Source organism: Numenius arquata, chromosome 10 (genome assembly GCF_964106895.1).
Source record: "Numenius arquata chromosome 10, bNumArq3.hap1.1, whole genome shotgun sequence".
Classification (NCBI taxonomy): Eukaryota; Metazoa; Chordata; class Aves; order Charadriiformes; family Scolopacidae; genus Numenius; species Numenius arquata.
Genome location: NC_133585.1, coordinates 46622027 through 46642872, shown reverse-complemented (window position 1 = coordinate 46642872; position 20846 = coordinate 46622027). Strand labels below are relative to the sequence as shown.

Below are 20846 nucleotides of genomic sequence, written 5' to 3'. Positions count from 1 at the left end.
ACACATGAAAAATAAAATGTATCTACACAGCTTGCAGCAGCAATTATTTCCTTATGAATATATGAGACAGTATTTCCAGTTAACGCAATATTCTTTATAATTTCTAACTGTAACAATCTTAGTGCAAAATAGACAAAATTTAAAAGAAAAAATAATATTTTTTTTCCCATGTCATTTAATATGTTGTTTACATCTTAGAGATACCTGTAACGTTAGCTGGTAATCACTGGTTTTTTATTCAACATTAGGCAAGCAGAACCCTGCCTGTTGGGCAGTGCAGGGATGTACAACAACACATCCTCCATATGCTTCCAGTCCTCTGCACGATACCTATGAATACGCATCGTGCCAACCTGAATGGCGTGTAATTACTAGAACACTATGTTCTCGAGTAGAAGAATGATTTGATATACAATTATCTGTATAGATGGACTTTAAGAGCATAAGATTGTGATTGCTAATCGCATCTTACTTCACAGCCTAAATTTGAAATGCTCCTCTGCTAAACACACCAGATATTTTAAAGGTTAGCTCTTACTGCATTTACCTAATATGCGTGTCACAACACAGAGGCCGGTCTCACCTCTCCAACAGCTTCAGCTCAACTGCGTGAACGATTCCAGGTTTTGTTCTGATCTTTTAAAACCAAAATTTGAAAAACATCTCCAGATATGATTCAAAAATTTGAATATAAAATACTTTATTATTAATTTTATAATATTAAAAGGATCTCAATACATCTTTAAAAATACCGTTTTTCTCTTCACTTTTTATTTAGTACTGGGATAGTAGTTAAAATGCAATTTCACACAAAGATTAAACAAAAGGACATGAGCGGTTGTTAGATGACAAAAACATTAATAAAGAATAACTGATATATTTTTTTTATTAAGAAAAGGTACAGCAAACAAAATGCACTCACAAAATAATCAATACTTTTAAATACCATGAAGAATGACATGTAAACAGAAAGCACTTGTTAAAAGCCCAAATACAGGGAATTGTCGTGAGTATAAAACATACACTGGCTCAGCATTTTTAAGACAATCTTGTATGTTATTCTCCTATATTAGCTCACAGTAAGATGAACAAAGTTCTGTAACCACATCAGATAAGCAAATAGAAAATTAAAACAAGAGATTGTCATATCAAGTACTCGTTTCCTTCTTATAATTATTACGTTTGCAAAATAGTAACAGAACTTAGCCAGCCTTGATACAAAACCCATCAAACAGCCAGGAAAAAACTTGTCATTCCAGCCAGCTGGGAAAGCAGAATTTTGCAAAGTTGATTACTTCACAGGTTCTCAGAAATTTCAAAGGTAATCACCGATTTGAAGAAAACAGAGGTAGGATACACATCAGCCTTCATAATTTCCAAAAAAAAAGTCCTTGTAACAAGGTAATGTTTCTGTTGTTCAAGTACTGGTTATTCCTTGAAGCTCACACTTCTGATGGAGAAAGAAAAAATTTCAAAATAATTCTATCTATTATATTTTACTAATGAAAATTAGGATAAAAAGTAATAATTAGATTTAGCCTCCTCATATTCTCTTCTGCTATTCCTGAATATCAACTATTAGCACATTATCTAAAACTCTACATTCAGTTCATTGACTCATTGCTCAAATGCTTAACAAAGTAAATGTGAGACGAGGAGGAAAAGAAAATGTCTTGAGAAGATTAAATCAGATTAGAGAAAAAGACAGTTGTAACACTACCGAACAGTAATTGCAGGGTACACTTTACCGTGGTAAACTCCCAGGAAGGAATAAATAAGTAGGGTGAAAGATGGTGACAGTACTACTGAGATCATTCTAATGTAATAATCCATTGAGAGGTTTAAAAGGCAAGACAGTAAAAAATTAAAGTGCATATGAATTCAGTTGTTAAAAACCACTTTCTTTAAAAATACATACTTCATGAAAATGGCATATTTTCTGGTAAGATATGGTACAGAGCTCTCATTGTTAAAACTAAGTACGCAAATAATAGGATAAAAATAGTTCACTACATGGTATTCTTCAACTATAGCAACTGGACTATTTTTATTGGTTTTGGGGCTCACTATAAAGTAAGGAAGACTAAAGACAATTCTCTATTGATGATACTAATTCTCAGAAATATATCATCCATTATTATCTCAATCAAAATGTTGATTTGCAATATAACAGGGTTTGCCTAATGAATGGCTCACCAGTAAAACAAAAGTCATAACCACTGTTTCACCCCGACTATCAATATCTCATTTGCTACAGTTTCCTTTTTTTTTTGCCTCGTCTAAAAACTTGCAGAAGAAAATTTGCTGACAATGTGGATCACACTATGCGAACCTCAGTTCTCAGAAAACCTGTGCTTTTGTTAACAAAATTAAGCTTAAGAACAAGCAATATGTAATTACCAACAAAAATAGAGCTTAAAATCTTATCAGTTTGGAATTCTGTTTCTTGGAGTTAAGCAGCTGATAGTTAGATTCATGAACTGTTATAGTATACTGTATAGCTGTTATAGCGTGCAGATTTCCTAAAGCAATCACCTAAAGCAATCACTGTTTATCTCTCCCCGTCCTGCTCTTCACTGCGATTTATTACGCAGTACAGGACAGACGGGGTATAAAGTCAATAATCAGGCCTGTAACAGATAACAGACATCATCTAAAGCACCAATAATCTCGGAAAGAATAAAAATGTCAATGAAAATGAAGAGGCGAGAGGTTGATTTTGATTTCTTTTTTACGGACTCTCGTGACCGCAATCTTGGACATTCATAGCATTCAAGCACTAACAATGAAAAATGTATTAATTATTTTTATGCATTTGTTTTGGAGACAGTTTCATCTAATGTGTAGGGTTCAAATGCATTTTAGTTGGACCTTTTCTTATGGAGTGTCTTTCTTTCATTGCTGTATTTGAGAGAATTTCATGGCATTTCTATTAGAAGGATTCATTTGTTGTTTGGAGATAACTATTAACAATTTATTAACAATAATAAATTGGCAATATATATTTGGATATAATTAATGGCAATAATAATCAGGCAATATATATTTGGAAGCTGTCAGCTGGTGCAAGACCATTAACAAAAACAGGAATGGGAATCCACTGCGTTATATGGTCTTTGGAGAGCACTTTGCATCTATCGCTTCCAATCAATATTTTTTAGTAGGGGAATCAACAAAAGAAGAACTTAGCATCACCTAAAGTGTGTAAGAATTTCATATGATTAAAAAAGCATCATTCCGAAACCGCTTAAACCTAACTCTTAAACAGAAACAATCTGCTAAAACCAAATGACTTACTTTTCAGCTGCTGCTTGATCAGGTGTCCTTACAATGGTACGTTCTGGTGAGTGTGAGGGAGACCTCAATGTTGAGCTGAGAGGAGGTGAAGCGCGTAATGATGATGTAGAGAGTCCATGTCGACGCATTTCCTGAATTGCACGCTCTCTACCAACAGAGAGTAATTTCAGTTACATGACACTTTGGTACTGCAGGATGTTAAAGGAAGAAAACTTAACTTTTCCCCTCCCCATATTTTTACTTGGTGATTTTCACAATACTTTGCAAAGAGCCTTGTTTTCTTGTAATGACACTCAACTTCTTGTTGTCATGAGAAGGGATTTTGTTTTTTAGGTGCAATGGAAAACTCACAAAATTTACAAGGGAATTCAGAAACTGTGAAAGTTTTTTTTTTTTCTAATTAAGCAGTTTTCAAGATGAGAATATTAGATTTTGCATGACAATAGGAATATCATTTTCCCTAAAAGTTCCTCAGTGTTGAAAAAAGCAATACTTTTAAAAGTGAGAAGGAAGAAATGAGAAGTCACCTCACTGAAAAAAAAGCATCTTACCGTTCAAATCGTTCAGTTGTCAGTTGCCTTTTTAAAATATCACAGTCAGTCTGCAGCTGTGCAGCTTTACTTCGAAGTATGGGAACCTCTCTGCTATAGCTGCTTCTAAAAAAAAAAAAATCATAAGAAGCAACAAAGTTTTCTTTGAACACCGTCAGCTAAGAGCTTAGACGAATTACAGCAAGATGAAACAAAAATAGATACTGAACATGTTGCTTCACACAGGCCAAATCAAAGACAAATTAGAAGCAGTGAGAACCAAGTGAATGCAACAGAATGCTTCTGGAAGAACCTAAGGTGAGAATGAAGTGAGAAGCTGGCAAACCTCTTACTACAATACATCATGTTATTTTTCAGCCAAAGGTAAACACAAATACGTACTATAAAAACAGATAAATCAATTATATAATTTATTGATTTACTATCCTCTGTTGCAATATGAGATGGTCTTTATATGTACACTTAAGAAAAAAAGCAGTAACTATTCACAAAAAATACAAACATAACAGATATGGCTTCAGTAAAAATTGTATCAAGTAGGCTGGAACTATCTGGCTAGAAATGAATCAAATCTGAGTAAAAGCTGCATTAATGAAGCTCAGACCAGCAAACCCCAGAGTCTGAAAGCTTGTTGTATCGGGTTTGCATGGGAAAGTTTTGGTAGTAGGGGGCTACAGGGGTGGTTTCTGTGAGAAGCTGCTAGAAGCTTCCCCTGTGTCCAATAGAGCCAATGCCAGCCGGCTCCAAGATGGATCCACTGCTGGCCAAAGCCGAGACCATCAATGACAGTGGTAATGCCTCTAGGATAACACAGTTAAGAAGAGAAAAGTTGCTGTGCAATTGCAGCCAGAGAGAGGAGTGAAAATATATGAGCGGAACAACTCTGCAGACACCAAGGTCAGTGAAGAAGGACAGGAAGGAGATGCTCCAGGTGCCAAAGCAGAGGTTCTACTGCAGCACGAGCTTCACCATGAGGTAAAGACCATGATGAGGCAGGCTGCTTCCTTGCAGCCCATGGAGGTCCACATTGGAGCAGATATGCACCTACAGCCCATGGAGGACCCCACTCTGGAGCAGGGGGATGCCTGAAGGAGCCTGTGACCCCATGGAGAGCTCATGCTGGAGCAGGGTCCTGGGAGGACCTGTGGCCCTGTGCAGAGGAGCCCATGCTGGAGCAGGTTTGCTGGCAAGACTTGTGACCCCATGAGGGACCCAAGTCTGTTCCTGAAGGACTGCACCCCGTGGAAGGGACCCAAGCTGGAGCAGTTCATGAAGAACTGCAGCCCGTGGGAAGAACTCATACGCTGGAGAAGTTTGTGGAGTCACCTTCGGGAGGAACCCCAGGGGATGAGTGTGAGGAGTCGTCCTCCTGAGAATGAAGGACCATCAGAGGCAACAGGTGATGAACCGATTGCAACCCCCATTCCTTGTATCCCTGCGCCGCTCAAGGAGGAGGTAAAGAAATTGGGAGTAAAGCTGAGACCAGGAAGAATAGAGGGGTGGAGGGAAGGTGTTTTAAGATGTAGTTTTTATTTCTCCAGTGTCCAGCCAGGGTCAATCCATCACACTTGTCAACTAGACAGTTGGTGTTTGGGCCAACTGTTTCAACTGCAAGAGTCAAAATAAAAAGCAGCCTTCAAAATCTCAAGTAATATAATTAAATATACTTCTTAGCAAGTCATCATCTTGGACAACTCAATGCTTGGTTGCAAAACACCATTAACTGCATTATAAAGCAAGCAAAAAAATAATGATTAAGTGTAACATAAGTTGACTAAGCCAGAATCTAGACAGCTATCTTATTCTGTACAGTCTTCAAACCCAATATGAGGTGGAGTGCTCAAAAGTCACTTATGGAGAAGCAAAGATGTACTAGTTTATTGCTAAAGCACTGGACTTGAATTCTGAAAAACGAGTTCCACTGCTAGCTCAGTCACAGACATCCTGTCTGGCACTCGCTGGTCTCTGAGTCCAGGAAGATGCACACACTGCGTAAAAGATTTGATCCAAAAAGAAGCGCAGAGTATTTTTTCCTGTGTTCCCTATTCATCAGTAAAATTCCTAGAATGGTATCTTGATCCAGTATGTTGAGAACAGATGCAGAAGACAAGAGGACCGGCTTTCGATGATATCTTATTCTAAGTCCTTCAGAGACAGGCATATGCTTTCAGGATGGAAGTAAGAATTCAGGGCCCAATGTCATTATTGTAAAATAAAGAAAGAAAGCAAACAGTTTTATGAGTTATGAGGTTATTCCATGTCAATGACATTTAAATAAAATTAAGATCATGAAGTAAATCACTCAAAAATTAGGAAATATTTTAATTTGGAACCCCTATGCACAGTAATCTTCATATAATAAGATTACATGCTGATACACTATTTTTTCACAGGACATCTGGCTCTTTTACAGTAGATACAGATAGCTTTCAACAAGTATTTTAGCTATTCAATATGCTCTGTTTATTTAATACTTAATCACTGTAGAGCCTCAAGATCTCATTTACTTATCATTTTTATATTTTGCAAGACAAACATAATTGTCACACACTTCACTCACAGCTGTGAACGTTTAAAGTTCCTGTTCATCTACAGACTGCAACTACTACAAACAGAACAGTAGAAAATAAAGTATATACAACTAGTTCTCCCACTTGAATGTTTGCCTAGCAACATGCAGAACCTTTGAGATAAACAGAGTAAAACAATTCAATAGAATAGCCACTATTCCTCCAAGGGAATATTTTCTTTCTTCCTGTAATAACCCATCAGATATGAGGGATATGTCGGACTGGGCACAAATCCAGAGAGAAACTGAGTGCTTATTCCCAAGACTGTGAAAACTCAGCATAGTGTTCCTTCCTTTCACAGTAGGTTTCCTTCGGAACTCCTGTTTAAGTTTACTGCTTGTACTAAATTGATGACCACCAGAGTGCCAATTAATGAAAGCCATATGAAAGATCAGTACAGAAACTTTAAGTAAATGTTGCCATGAAAGGCCAAGAAACATTGCTGCAAAAATCTGCTCGGCCATACTGAACATCAAGAATTTGACTTTGTGAACAATTGTTTACAAAGAAACTTTTGTTGTGTGACAACCACATAACACATACATATACCTGGCAAAACTTACAGTTTGCTCTCGGCAAGCGTTAGCTTGTCTTTCAATAACTGAATTTCGGAATCTTTCTCGTGGGATGTTATATGGTTCTGAAATTCTTTGTCTCTACTGGTAGCCAGCAATGTTTCAAGATTCTGAACGGTAAGTCTCTCACTGGATAACTGCTTTTTCAGTAACTCTGCTTCTGATTTTATATCTTCTAATTCACCTAGAACCTAGGGCACAAATTTTACACGTTATTAATACACCGGTTTACAAACACATAGAGTTCTCTTCTGTGAAGAGTTGTTATAAAAACTGAAATGATTGGAAGTTTCATAAAAATGAATAGGAAACCGAGCTCACGAAACAAATGAAAGCCTATAATTATTTAAAAGTATACTTAGTTTAAAACTATTCAAGCTGTACATCTGTCAAATGTTTTATTGGGAGCTGGATTCCTGAGTGCTGGAAAGTCTTAGATAAGAACCCAGAACACTAATTGGCTTTTAACAGCAGTAAACTTTTGCACAAGTACAAAAATAGTATTTACTATACTTCATTCTATTTGACTAGCTTAGCTCACAATTAGTTTCTTGGCTTTTACTGAAAATGTAGGAATGCTTGTTTTCCTCATCAGTTCTATGAATATAAACAAATTCTGTGGGGATGAGAACTACTGTTCTCAAGGCCTTGAATATTGCAGTAAGAGAAAGCCTGACTTAACCACTAAGTAATGACACAACAAAGAAAAAAGTCCAGAATTTATGGATATTTAGAACTGTTTAAACTATTTCAAAATATTTAATGAATTTCAGCTGAACCTAAATTTCAATTTAAATAAAAAAAAATCCATTATGGAAAAATCTTTAATGTCTAAATAAGAAGTGCACTATTTGCTTTTTATAAAAGTTGAAAATTTAAGTAAATTAAAAAACAGAACATATAACCAAATAAAAATAATTTGTCTCTGTGGTATAGGAAAAACTAATGCTGCCATATTTTGTAGTGATAATGAATGAAACTCCCTCATTTTGTACAAAACCCACAGGTATGGATCTATATACTGCAAAACCTATAATTTATACGTATATGCAAAACTAGTAATGTAAATTAACTTACCTTGCTCTCAGAGTAATGTATTCTTTTCTCCAAATACCATTAAAAGCAGAGGAAGATATTTTATTCTAGCAAATTAAATTTGCCTTTGCTGCTTACCCTTTCATAATCCATGCTTTTGGACGTCAGCTGTCGAGACAAAAGTTCTTTGTTGGCCTCAAGTTTCACACAGAGTTCCCTCACAGAAGCCAGGTCCGCCAACATAGAAGACTTATCCTGATTTGCACGTTTAATATCCTCTTCCAGTTTGGATATATTTTTTGTAACGGAGGAGATCTGAGATTCATATGCTTGATGTGCAACAATATGCTAAAAAAGAGACAAATATAGATACCCCTTCAGTGTTAAAAATTAACAGTTCTCCATTGGATAATAGGGTCTTTTTTAATACTTTCTCTTCCCTTCAAAATTAACTTTCCCTTTAAAATTAATTTTATATTACATTCCTTTCCTCTCCTGTCCCTGAATCACAGCAAAGAACAACTAATAAACCATCTCTGTAATTTTTAATCACCATCTTGAAGAATTATATAAGTACTATACAAGAGTGGAACGAGGCTGGATTCAGGCTCAGAATTAAAAGCTTAAAAAACCCAAAATATGAGCTATTTTTTACTCAACTTACAATATTAAAGTCTCTAACTGTTTTTGGCTAATTAAAAGCCTAAGACAAAATATGGTCAATCCACAACTATCATAATTTAAAACTTTCTTCATGAAGTTAGTACTTCTAAAATGTAAACCTCATTATTTTCTATGCTATTGGTCTAGGTTTTGGTATTATGGAATCCTGATTCTGGATTTGGACTACTACTACCAGATTTTTACCTTTACTCCAGCCACCAATGCTTCAAATAATTCATTCAGAGCTTCAAGGAAATGCAAGATCTAAGCTTACAAAATACTCACAAAGCTAGCTTAAAAAATACACGTAAAGCTATACGTAAATATTTTGAAACAACTGAAAAAAAGGTTCTTACAGAGACAATAACATAATAGCAATGATCACCCAACAGAAGAGATCTAAATTAAAATATATGCTGTGATTCTAATTTTGGGAAGGAGAAGGAAAGCACATCTAACAAAAATCAGTTACTGTTTCAAAAATTCAAGCATCCACATTTGAAACATTCATGTATAGGAATTATTTTCCATTAGAGCATTAGAAATAGCCTGACTTTATTAAAAACTACTTGACTGTATCCCACTTCCCTTAACAGATTTTCATTGCGCAAGTTATTACCTCTTGAATCTCTTTTTCTAGAAGTTCTACTCTCTCTTGAAGATGTCTCCGGTCTGTGTCTACAGAAAGGAGTTCAAGTCGTATTGAGCTGTTTTCTCCTTCAGCTTGATGAGCCTTTATTTCCCAGTCTTCAGCTTGCGTATGGAGCATTCGGAACTTCTCTAACAATTCTTGGTTTTCTTTTTCCTAGATGAAACAGTAAATCACCGTACTGTGATCAACGTATCTTCAAGTTGCTTGATCTTACTTCATACCTACTCGCTACAGTATCTCTTTTTTTTTTTTTCAGAAGAAAGTAGATCTTTCTCCTTTTTCTCACTCCAACTATCTGACAATTACTTAAGGGCACCATCCCTTTGCATGTCCAAATAGTAAACGAATATAGTAACGACATTCAGTTTTATTAAACAGAAGTATTTACATTTAGCAGTTGTTAATGAGTTTCAAGGCTCCCAGGGGAGGGGTTATTTTGGATGTCTCTGCATTGTCAAGGGTCACATTACTGAGATGTACTGATCCTAGTGCTGCCCTTTCCAAGATATTCCAGCAGGAGTCCATCTTCAGCTCTTTAACTTGTTGCGGTCTTAGAAATATTTATATTACAGTGCCTGAAATACTGAGAATCTATTTGGTCATATCCACCTAAACAGTCTATCATAAAAGTACAAAAGTGCAAGCTTTAGTGCTTTCAAGTTATGTAGGGATAGAACAAACGTTGCCTGTGAGTTTTAATTTGGCCCAACTGTAAGTGCACATTATAGGGCAGTGACTAATTTTTCTTCTTTTTTTTTTGCTCCATTCCCTTCTTCCCCTGTTCATGCAACACAGCGGAATAAGCATGTTGCTAATATGAATCAGTTTTATCTAATGAGGAAGGCTACTGGTTTTGACATTCCGTCTGTTTCCTGCAGAACTTGAAAGGTGCAGACAGAATAAGACGCAGCATTAGGAGACAGAAACTCAGGCTTAAGCAAGTGAAGACTGCAGAAAAGTAAATCCTTGTCTCCACAAGCAACATCCAGATATAATACTAGACAAATCCCTGAAACCAACCTTTCATCATTGGCCACTGGCCGTATATACAGCTTCTTGGTACTTGACCTGCATAACTGGATTCTCATTTGCCAAAGATGTGGCCACATCTGTAGCTGAAGTGTTTTGGACCTGTGATATATTATAAAACTCTTAAAAAACTAAACTTCAAGTGTTTTAAATTGAGAGTTCTAAGCTAACATACTATTGACCTTATTTTTTTCCTCTATGCTTCAGTTTCTACTTGTAAAAAGTGATTGCATTTACATGCAAGTCAGTCAGATCAGAACATATTTCTCCTTATTCAAAGCCACATAATAAATTTGCCAGTTCATGTTGTCTTGACAAATTCTATTTGTTTTAAATGACTGTAAGTTTTAATTCATGTGTCACACTTTTGAATCCAAGCATCAGGATAAAATACATTTAACAAAGGCACTTTTTTGTCAGTACAGCAAAAACTCTGAATTCTTACAATTCATAGAGAAAACACTCCAATGTTCTATTTTTACACTTTTCTGCAGAACTACATGTAATATTTCTCTTTTTAAAAAGTGTCAAATATTAAAAACCATCGTATAAACTGCTTGTTGCATACAATCATGAAATAGTACCAGATATTTTACTAGTTGCCTTGTCAAAACTCACAAAACAAAACAACATTCAAACACGATTCGTTTCTTATTCTCCAGTTATGGCCAACTGAAACATAATCAATGAAATTGTGATGTGACAGAATTTATCAGTGCTTCAGATCTAATAAGGCTTTATATGAATCCACTAGTAGCTTGAAACACTGCAGAGGAAAGAAGGAAAAAAATAAAAGAAGGAAATGGGACAGGCAAGGAGAACAGGACCTAAAACGCACATTTCTTAATTTGTTTATTGTATCCTAAGGAGAATGTGTTATACTCTAGAACCAACGGATTTACTGAATACAGTAATGACCACCTACAGATTATACTTTTACCTTCGAAGCCATCAAGTTCTCAATTCTGGAAACTTCAGTTATATAATTATGAACGCTGGTTTTCATTTCTTCCTTTTCACGTATTGCATGTTCAAGGTCAGTACTGACAGCCTAAAGAGATGACATAAACGCAAAACAGTGCCTTAGAGGAAATTAATCCCACTATCTATTACTGTATCAGACTAACTCAAAGCAATGCTGAGCATGTCAGCATTAACTCAAAGCAATAGATTTTATTCTATTCTACTTTCAAGTAATTTAGCCAAAGCCCTTTCGAACTTGTAGGTTCCAGAACTATCTCCTGTGCCATGGTTTCAGCAGGGATGGAGTTGACTTTCTTGCTGGCAGCTGGTGCAGTGCTGTGGTTTGGGTTTGGGATGGGAACACTGTTGGTAGTCACTGATGGTTTTGGTTGTCGCTGAGCAGTCAAGGCCTTTTCTGCTCCTCACACCACTCCACCAGCGAGTAAGCTGGGAGGGCACAAAAAGCTGGGAGGAGACACAGCAAAGACAACTAACCCAAGGGATATTCCATGCCACGTGACGTCATGGTCAGCATATAAAGCTAGGGGAAGAAGAAGGGAGGGGGGACAGTTGGAGTGATGGTGTTGGTCTTCCCAAGTAATCGTTACACATGATGGACCCTGCTTTCCTGGATGGTTGAGCACCTGCCTGCCCATGGGAAGTAGTGAATGAATTCCTTGTTCTGCTTTGCTTGTGTGTGCGGCTTTTGCTTTACTTATTAAACTGTCTTTATCTCAACCCATGAGTTTTTGCTCACTTTTACTCTTCCAATTCTCTCCCCTAACCCAACTAGGGAAGTGACCAAGCAGCTGCATGGTCCTAGTTGCTGGCTGGGATTAAACCATGACACCAATATCATAGATACACCAAAGAGTTTTCCCAGCAAGAATAATCACAGAAAACAATGAATACCATACCAGTTCATAAAATCTGCATCTTCCCTGATGACACACCCTACTGATCTTTGGAAAATTCAACATACAGATGTTTGGGAGCTGGGATTTTTCTAGCCTTAAGACTCACTATCCCTGAGTGAAGGAAAGTTGTGTGTCACTAGAAAGTCAAATTTATAACAAAAGAACATGTATTTTAAAATAGAATTGAAAGATAAAATAACTAAATGCATTATTAAGATCATATTTAGACATTAAAAATGCACCATGGAATTTGTTTGGGTTGTTGGAACTGCTAAGTCCAGCCCTCTCAGATTCAGCTCTCGCCTTTCTGATTGTCATCTAGCTCAGAGAGCCAAAAAGGCAAGTATCTTCTTCTATCCCCACCGTCAAATGCAGGGGTACAGAGGATATTGCCTTATTTATTTTCCTTCTGTTTTTTGTCATATATTAATATTAATTAATGTCAGCTTATTTACTGTGTGCCTTATTTAGCATAAGTTAAAATCAGTCTGCTTGTCTCTGTGATAGCTTCCCAAGAACACTGGGAAAGCTATAGTCATCACATTATGATAATATTTAGTATTTCGTTTCATCAGTTATCTGTGAATGGCATCCCTAATTTCAATTATACACTCACATATCCATGTATTGTACCACAGGTTTTGCAAGAACTATTGAGGGTACCACATTGCTTACTTAAAACATCTTGCTATATTGTACTTTCTAGCTTCAGACTCAGACGGATTGACCGAGGGGTATTGAAATAAATGGTTTAGCTAACAAGGCCCTGATTATTTGTAGTGTTGGCATTTACAGTGAATTCAAACAAACATTTGTATCTCAGCATCAAAATTGCACAAGGCATTTGAGTCTCTTGATAAGCTGCAATAGTTGTATTTGCTATACAAATTGAATGTCATGAGTTGCAACAAAATTCTGGGCTATCTCTTTAAATCACAATCATGTATTCTCTACGTTGTCTTTCTCATGTTTAGCCCAATAAATAATGTTATTTACCCTATAAAACACTGGATATTTTTTTATATATATTGTCTGTACACATATTCTATTGTACATGGACATCCATGTCAAGCACTTGGAGCTGGGAGACCTGGGAGACTTTTGGTCAGCAGTAACCAGCTGGTGCACAAAACCAATTCATTATTCCTCAAACTACGTGAGGGATTAACAAGGCTGAATGCACTTCAGGCTCTCCAAGCCATGGATCCCAGACCCAGAGAATTCCGAAGAAAGGGAGGTGGAGCAATGATGATTGGTCAGAGTGCAAACGGACACATACTACATATATAAGTCCCTTATGCTCTTGAAAGAGTAAGCCTTACACACCTGTGATTGGTTTAATTTGCAGACCCCTGGAGAACATCTCAAGATGAAGATGCCACAATAATAATAATGATGATAATCAGTTTAACTCACTGAATCTTTCAACAATTTCTGTCTTGCAAAATTTTTACTTAACCTGCACCATCAACTTGAGATAACTTATCTTTCAATAAAACATTCAATGATACCCTACGGGAATAGGTAATTCCTCAAAGCATTAAAGATTTTATTTCAACTTTGATTCTGTAATTGATGTAAGTTTAAGTCATGCCTTTATAGCATACACTTTACAAGGAAATGTATTTAGCCATCAGCAGCTGAGAGGGACTGTATACCTCCCAACTAGGAAAGCGGACCACGAATACACATGAAACAACTCAGAGTCCTCTGGGCAATCATAACCCACTTCCCACCTGCTTTTTGGCCGAAATCTACTGACTGGCTAGCTGTTAGCAAGGAGGTACACTATGAGTCTAAACTATTAGAGAGCTAAGGAAAGAAAATCATATAAAACTAATACAAATAAAAATATATAACATAAAACTCTGCAAGCAGTCAAATAAAGTACCCGAAGAGAATCTCCACAAAAGCCGAAACTGGCACACAAAAAAAGCTGCAATATACAGCTGAACTCTAAGATCCCACCTCACCATGACACCTACCTCACCAATGCAAAGACAATCCAATAAGAACATTTCTCCAGGGAAACAGACAGCACTTTTGAATTCACCATCTAAAAACCCCAGGCAGCCATGACACAATGGAATGGGAACCCCTACTATTCCCACCGACTGTCTATCCTTATCCATTTCTGAAATCAGGAAACAAATTCAGACTATTCAGGACTATCATACCTTCAAAACAAGTTCTCTTCAATCCCTCTGTCTTGTAGCTTTTAATCCCTCTTATATTTTCTCCCTCAACATTAACCTTTCTCAATTCATCAGTGAAAGCAAAGTTCCTGCAGAACGACACACATGAATGGAAACTAACCTTGCCAGAACCGGGAATTGGAGACCTGCCAATACCTCTTTACGGCCACCGTTACCAAGGCTCACAGATCACAAACATTAAAACCTACAGTCCAAGACAATCTAATCTCAAAATGTGGCATACCTCGCTCAGTGCATCTAATGCTTCATGGAAACTAGACGCATGAAACTAGTGAATCACTATGCGCCAGAAGAAATTCAGATGTGCTAGCAATCTCCCCCCTCTCATTTTCACCTGACTAATAACCTGATATCTGCTTCTGTGGTTTCTTGCTCTCTCTCAATAATCCGCATTCCAGAGATAATAAAACACAATTTTTACTAATTAAATACTAACTACCAAGTGAGATAACCAATCAACAGAATTTCATTATAGTATAAACAATTATGTCCTAGATTTCATTTTCAATCTGGGGAAAGGTGACTAAACTGAAAGCTTGTCTATTTCTCCCCCACTGTATCAACTACACTTAAGTATCTAAAGCAATTGCTTTTACAATTTCTTCCCAGTCATTTTTAACATCGCCGTGTTCAAGAAATACCAATAATTAAACATACCAAATCAAACTTGAGGATATAGTGGTTTTGATGTACTACGATATGTAAGCAAGCAATAAATAGTTTAATACTTCAGTATTACGTACAGCCTTCATACCTGGTTTTCTCTGGCCATTGTAGCTAGGTCATCTTGCAATCGTCTGTTTTCTTTCAGAACCATTTCCTTTATTCTTACTGTTTCTGTAAGCTCTACATGGCACGCATCAAGCTGGCGACGTAAGCTAGATATCTCACGGTCTCTGTTGCTCACCATGTCCTTCATCTGGCTATCAAGTGAAAGTCTTATTTAAGTTGTCCCTTCTTATACTATACCACATACTGCTGAAAGTTATCAGACATGGATTTTAGATGTGCAAAAGCTTCTTTTTTTAAAAAAAATTAGACTAGTTGTTTTGCCTTGTTAAAAAAAGAGGCAAGATTCTTGCTCTCTGAAGGCTGACAAACTGAGTCTAAACATAAACATAAGCTAAGGTTATAAAATGCCAATATGCACAAATAAAATGGAATTAATCTTCAACTTTGAAGATGTATCTGGTAAGATATGTCTTATGCAGACAGCAATTACAGATACTTATGTTTATCTGTGTTTGGTAGTGGTTACAGTACGTTAGCCATTGCATATTTTATAAACCATAAAGAAGACAGCTTACACTTGAAAGACAACAATCAAAAGAGTAAGGAAGAGATTAAACAAAAAAGTAGAAACATAAAAATGTGTGAATTTAAGTAAACTTTTGCTTTAGTTTTTTTGCCACAGATACTTTACGCATTGATGTACCAAATACTCAGTTACGCTGGTCTTCAAATGTTTAAATATTGGTGTTTAAATATTTTCTTTCTAAAAGCTCTAGTTTTAAGAGTCATGCTTAAAAAGAGGCAAGAAGGAAAGATCAGATAAAGCCCAGCTAAAAACTTCATAAATATATTTTAATTAAGACCGTACTGGTAGCTTAAACTGGAAGAATTAGCTTGCCAATAATTAAGAGTTCAGCTCTGAGTTTTACTTGGGTCAACCTGATAACATCTAGTGGAGTACAAAAAACTACTTCTTATCTGAGAATGAAGAAATGCTACCAATTTATGAAAATAAATACAGACAAACAATTGCTAATGGCTGTCTTCACAGTGTCTTAGCAGCCTGCCGTATAATTGCAGGGGAAGTCTCTTCAAAAGTTGTGTACATCTTTCTCAACACAGTATACTCCTGTACTTGACTTAAATATAGTTAACTCCATTTCACCAAAATAACTAAAATAGCCATCTAGTTTCACTTTAAAACCACTAGATGAAATAAAACCACTGAAGAAGGAACCTTAGTCTTTACTACTTACTCTGCTGAGGACTCCAGCTCAGAGAGAGTTAAACGTAAATGAGTAATTGTTTTCTCCTATGAAAATAAACACAAAGGTTGTATTAGGTATTATTATATCGCAATATAGCAGGATACTTGAATGTAAAGAACTTTACATTTAAACCTTTATTTTAACCCTTCACCAATAAGTAATTGCACATTCAAATTTCCAAGTTTCTTTTCTTTAACGAGAAATGATTGTCTTGTCATCAAAAAAGATAGAAGTTTGCTATAGATTCTGTCACCTTAAGCTAGAACCTTATATCTCAATAAATACCTCCAAGTGCAAAGTGCAAAAAATACTTTTTTATTTGCTTGGAGTGTTTAGCAAATACGCTAACAATTATAATTAAAATGAGTTGGCAAATGACTCTCTGTATTGGCTCGGTCCAAACACATAGTTTATGCGATGCCTAGAGCTCTGCACAGGCTTTGTGATCGCAGCAAAATGTCTCCCTATAATGTAACTGCTTTAAAAATCCCCAGATGGACTGCAAAATAGTAGTTTTACTGCACATACCTTGTTAGCTAAGTTGTCATCTAGGCATGCAATTCTTTCTGTTTTTTCATCTACGGTTTCTTGAAGGCTGTCCTTTTCTTTGTCCAAAACAGTAATAGTACTTCTAAGCACGTTGACTGCTTCATCCTGCGAAGTGCTCCTCTGGTTTAACCTATCTATAAATAAAAAAATAAGTACTTTCTATTTAAAAAAACCCAGAAAACAAGCATAAAAATAACCAGTTATTACCTATTTTATCCTTTAGCTTTACAATTTCTTCTTGAGCTGACTGCAGTTCATCACTTTTGAGGGACAATCGGTGCTGTAAGTCTTCAACAGACCTCTGGAGTTGGTCATTTAAGAGCCTGGAAAATCAGTACACAGTTGAAAAAAGTTTGGGACCTATTCAGGGTCATCAACCTATGGCTCTTAAGCTGCTTGAAGACCTGGAACATTTCCAGAATAATGTCATGATAGGGTTGTGTCACACCAACCAGCAGCCCGGGGTTGTGTCATACTAACCAGTCCTCTCCCTCACTCTCTGGGAGAGAGAGGACTATTAAGGATTGCTGAAGTCAACGCCACTTGGTTTCTCTGGACTCCTGAAGCAAGTCTACCTCAACACCATTCCAAAATGGAGCAATGGAACCTGGGTGGAACCACCAGGAACATCTGAAACATTTACTTCCTCTGATTTCTGTTACTCTTCATCATGTAGCTCTTCTTACTTGTGTCTTTTGACTCTTTTCTTTTTAAAGATTTTTATATGTAGCTCATAGCAGTGATTATCAGCAACACCACATTTTAAGAAGCAAACAAATTGACAGCTACAGTTCTGATTCTACTTTTAAGAAACACAGAGCCAAAATCAGTACCAAGTGATTTTGAAAATATTTTATGGTCTTTCCCAGGAACTCAGCTCTGCTATACGGTCATAGAACAAACAAAATTATGTGGGCATCTGTGAAAGACGGCCACATTTGTGTCTGTTTGTGGGTGGGGTGGGGTGTGGTTGTGGGCATTTGTTTTGATTTGGTTTTGGTGTTGGTGTTCTGGGATTTTTTGGGTGGGGTTTTTTTTTTGTTGTTGTTGTTGTTGGTTGGACTCGATCTCAAAGGTCCCATCCAACCAAAAATATTCTGTGATTCTGTGATTTTGTATTAGACTTACCGAAGTGAGCACATCTCAGCTTTAAATTGAGAAGAATCATCAGATGTCTGGGCAAGTTTACTGGACTTCAATTTTAATTCATTTTCCAAAGACTTTATTCTTTCTTTCAGGATAGAGACTGTAGTCTTTAGTTCACACGTTTCCATCTCAAACTGCAATTTAAAGAAAAGTAACCAAACGTTATTGTTGTAGAAAGCTATCACTACTTGGCTTTTAAATAAATTTAAGATGAATACAGGTAGCAAAATTAATTGCTTCAAAAGTCTATCCTATTTTAGAAGTAATAAAAGCTTACTTTCTAAAAATGCACTTACTCCTCGAATATTATTCTCTAATTCTGAAATATCACGCTGCATCTCTGTTTTTTCAAGGTTAGCTGCTTCTTGCTGAATCTGAGATAGAAATAATTAGATGTAATAAGATACACATTTTTAGATTTAACCATAGAAAATTAAGCTTAATGTTTAAGAAAACATTGCTCTACATTCTTAGATGAATGATGAAATGCTATGTTCTCTCTATAGAACTACAAAGCATTGGCTGAAAATACACCAATGCAGTTCAATATAACATCACTGAGTTTAATTTTGGACTTTGGTTGGGGCTTTTTTGTTTTGTTTTGTTTTTTTAAAGAAAAAGTATATTTATATTTGATCGCAACCAAATTAATATTTATGAGCTGTTGTAGAAAGATTACTGAGCAACAGGCCAATATGAAAGGTTGTAAGTACATATATCTCATTTATACTAATTTACAAAATTATCATTATTATGAAATGTAAGACAGATTACAAAACTAACTGGTCTTTCTCCAAATTATGAAGAAAAAAATTTTTTACATGATTTGTCTGTTCTCTGACTTCTGTACAAAAGTGCAGTGAAATTATTAAACAAACTCTCAAACTTCCTAGAAAAGCCTGAGATAACTTTTTCTGCAGCTATTTCAAAGGGGCACACACGTTGGTAGTCACCTACAAGAAGAAGGGATAGAGCTGGAAGAACATCTCTTCCACTGCATGCAGGCATTTAAGCACAGAGGTCAGAGTTATTCAGATACACTACAGTTCTCTGTTTTTGTGGTAGTAAATCAAACTATGGAAACATTCATTGTACAGTCACTCTTACATATGTTGTCTTTGGATCAGTCCATTAATATGATTTTAAATTTCTGAATTTTCAGGACATTTCAAAAACCTGTATACATTGTATTAATGACCCAATAAAGAAGTCAGGGAAACTTCCTTGAAATCATAAGCTCTTGACTATAACCAAGTACGACATTAATGCACATTAATTCCAGACATCAGAAGGTCAGAGTAACAGGAAAATTATTGCGTTAGCAAATATTTTCATAAAGGTTAAAAATAATGAAACTTAGATTGCTATGAATTTGTGTCTGATGGTTCAGTTACAGGTCATTTAAAATATACTCTGCTACACATTGCAACAGTAACTAAAGATTAGTTAATATGAAAAAGTCCATAAAGTCCCTAGTTCATGGGATGAGAACCATTTGTGATATGCAAGCATCTTAGAAGTAATGCATACACACAAAAATATTCTGTGGTTGAGGCTTCATATCTAGGTTCTTTACACAAGGTGATGCCATGCTTGCCCTCAGACACTTTAAGTACGTTTCTCTCCCCCTGCCCACACCTAGGAACTGAGTTTACAACGATAATTCAGACAAAGAACTCTCTCAAGTAAGTTTGAAATCAGGTAAGTTCAAAAGTTATTGGAAAGGGGAACTGACAGCCAGCCAGCCAGGCACAAACACAGCATTACTGTATAAGCCTTCCCTATATGCCACCTCACCGTACGCAATGAAGCTCACCTTTAATTTTTCTCTGAGGCTTTCTTTTTCTGACGTTAGTCTTCTCAAGTCAGTCAGTGCACTGTCTCTTTCCTCTTCCACGTGACTTTGAGAAACTAAACTATGTTTTGCTTCTCTTCTCATCCTGTTTAATTCACCCTGAGACTTTAAAAGATTATTGTTTGTTAGTGTATGTGGACTGCAATTAATAAAATGCATACACTAACAGAGTAGAAAGTTTCAATGCTGTTGTTATAATAGAAGTGCTATTATAGTCTCATTTTTCCCTAGATAACTAAAATATATTCTCTAAATTGTGCAGTGCCATGACAACCTTTGCTTCCAACACAGCCATCATCCTTTTACTGTTCCAAGTATAGCTTAACTTCACTCTGTTTTTTTATCAGTTAACTACTACTTCTTCCTTGCTTTCTAGCCTGTGTACTTACCCAACTTCCTCATGCACTCTAATTTCTCAGTGCCAGTACAGTAAGTTATAATGGCTTTGAAGTTAATATATTAACTTTGGAATACATAATTTTATGAACAAGTAATAAAAATAGGTATATATTTTGTTATTCATGGTTGTATTCTAGTAGGTCTATATATCTCAAGTTCTACAATAGACAGAAGTTGTTTCATTTTAAATAAGCCACAGCACAAGCGTTAATCAGTTATTTCAATGCCAATTATAAGCCATCTCACCTGCTCATAAAGAACATTTAATCTATCTCTTTCTGAAGTCAATAATTTGACATTGGATTGAATTTCTATCATGTGTTTTTCAAATCTGTCTAATATGGACCGTAGCTCATCTCTTTCTCTGGTGATCAATCTAACATCTTCATTCTGCAAAGTGATTAATACAAAAAAAAGAACTGACAATAT

At 36.1% G+C, this 20846-nt stretch overlaps 1 protein-coding gene across 1 annotated transcript in view; it reads right to left on the bottom strand.

Moving 5' to 3' along the window:
- Positions 1-1428: 1428 nt before the first annotated feature.
- The window catches only part of CEP135 (centrosomal protein 135), a 31396-nt gene continuing 11978 nt past the window's right edge, over positions 1429-20846 (bottom strand). Inside the window, exons 11-25 of the mRNA XM_074154512.1 lie at positions 20664-20807; positions 19980-20123; positions 18460-18537; positions 18146-18297; positions 17225-17340; positions 16997-17151; positions 16457-16512; positions 15223-15391; positions 11313-11423; positions 9311-9496; positions 8167-8376; positions 6982-7184; positions 3849-3953; positions 3298-3444; positions 1429-1450 (exon numbers count right to left, since the gene is read on the bottom strand). Coding sequence (XP_074010613.1) covers positions 1429-1450; positions 3298-3444; positions 3849-3953; positions 6982-7184; positions 8167-8376; positions 9311-9496; positions 11313-11423; positions 15223-15391; positions 16457-16512; positions 16997-17151; positions 17225-17340; positions 18146-18297; positions 18460-18537; positions 19980-20123; positions 20664-20807 — 1998 coding nt within the window. The remainder of the gene's footprint in view (positions 1451-3297; positions 3445-3848; positions 3954-6981; positions 7185-8166; positions 8377-9310; positions 9497-11312; positions 11424-15222; positions 15392-16456; positions 16513-16996; positions 17152-17224; positions 17341-18145; positions 18298-18459; positions 18538-19979; positions 20124-20663; positions 20808-20846) is intronic.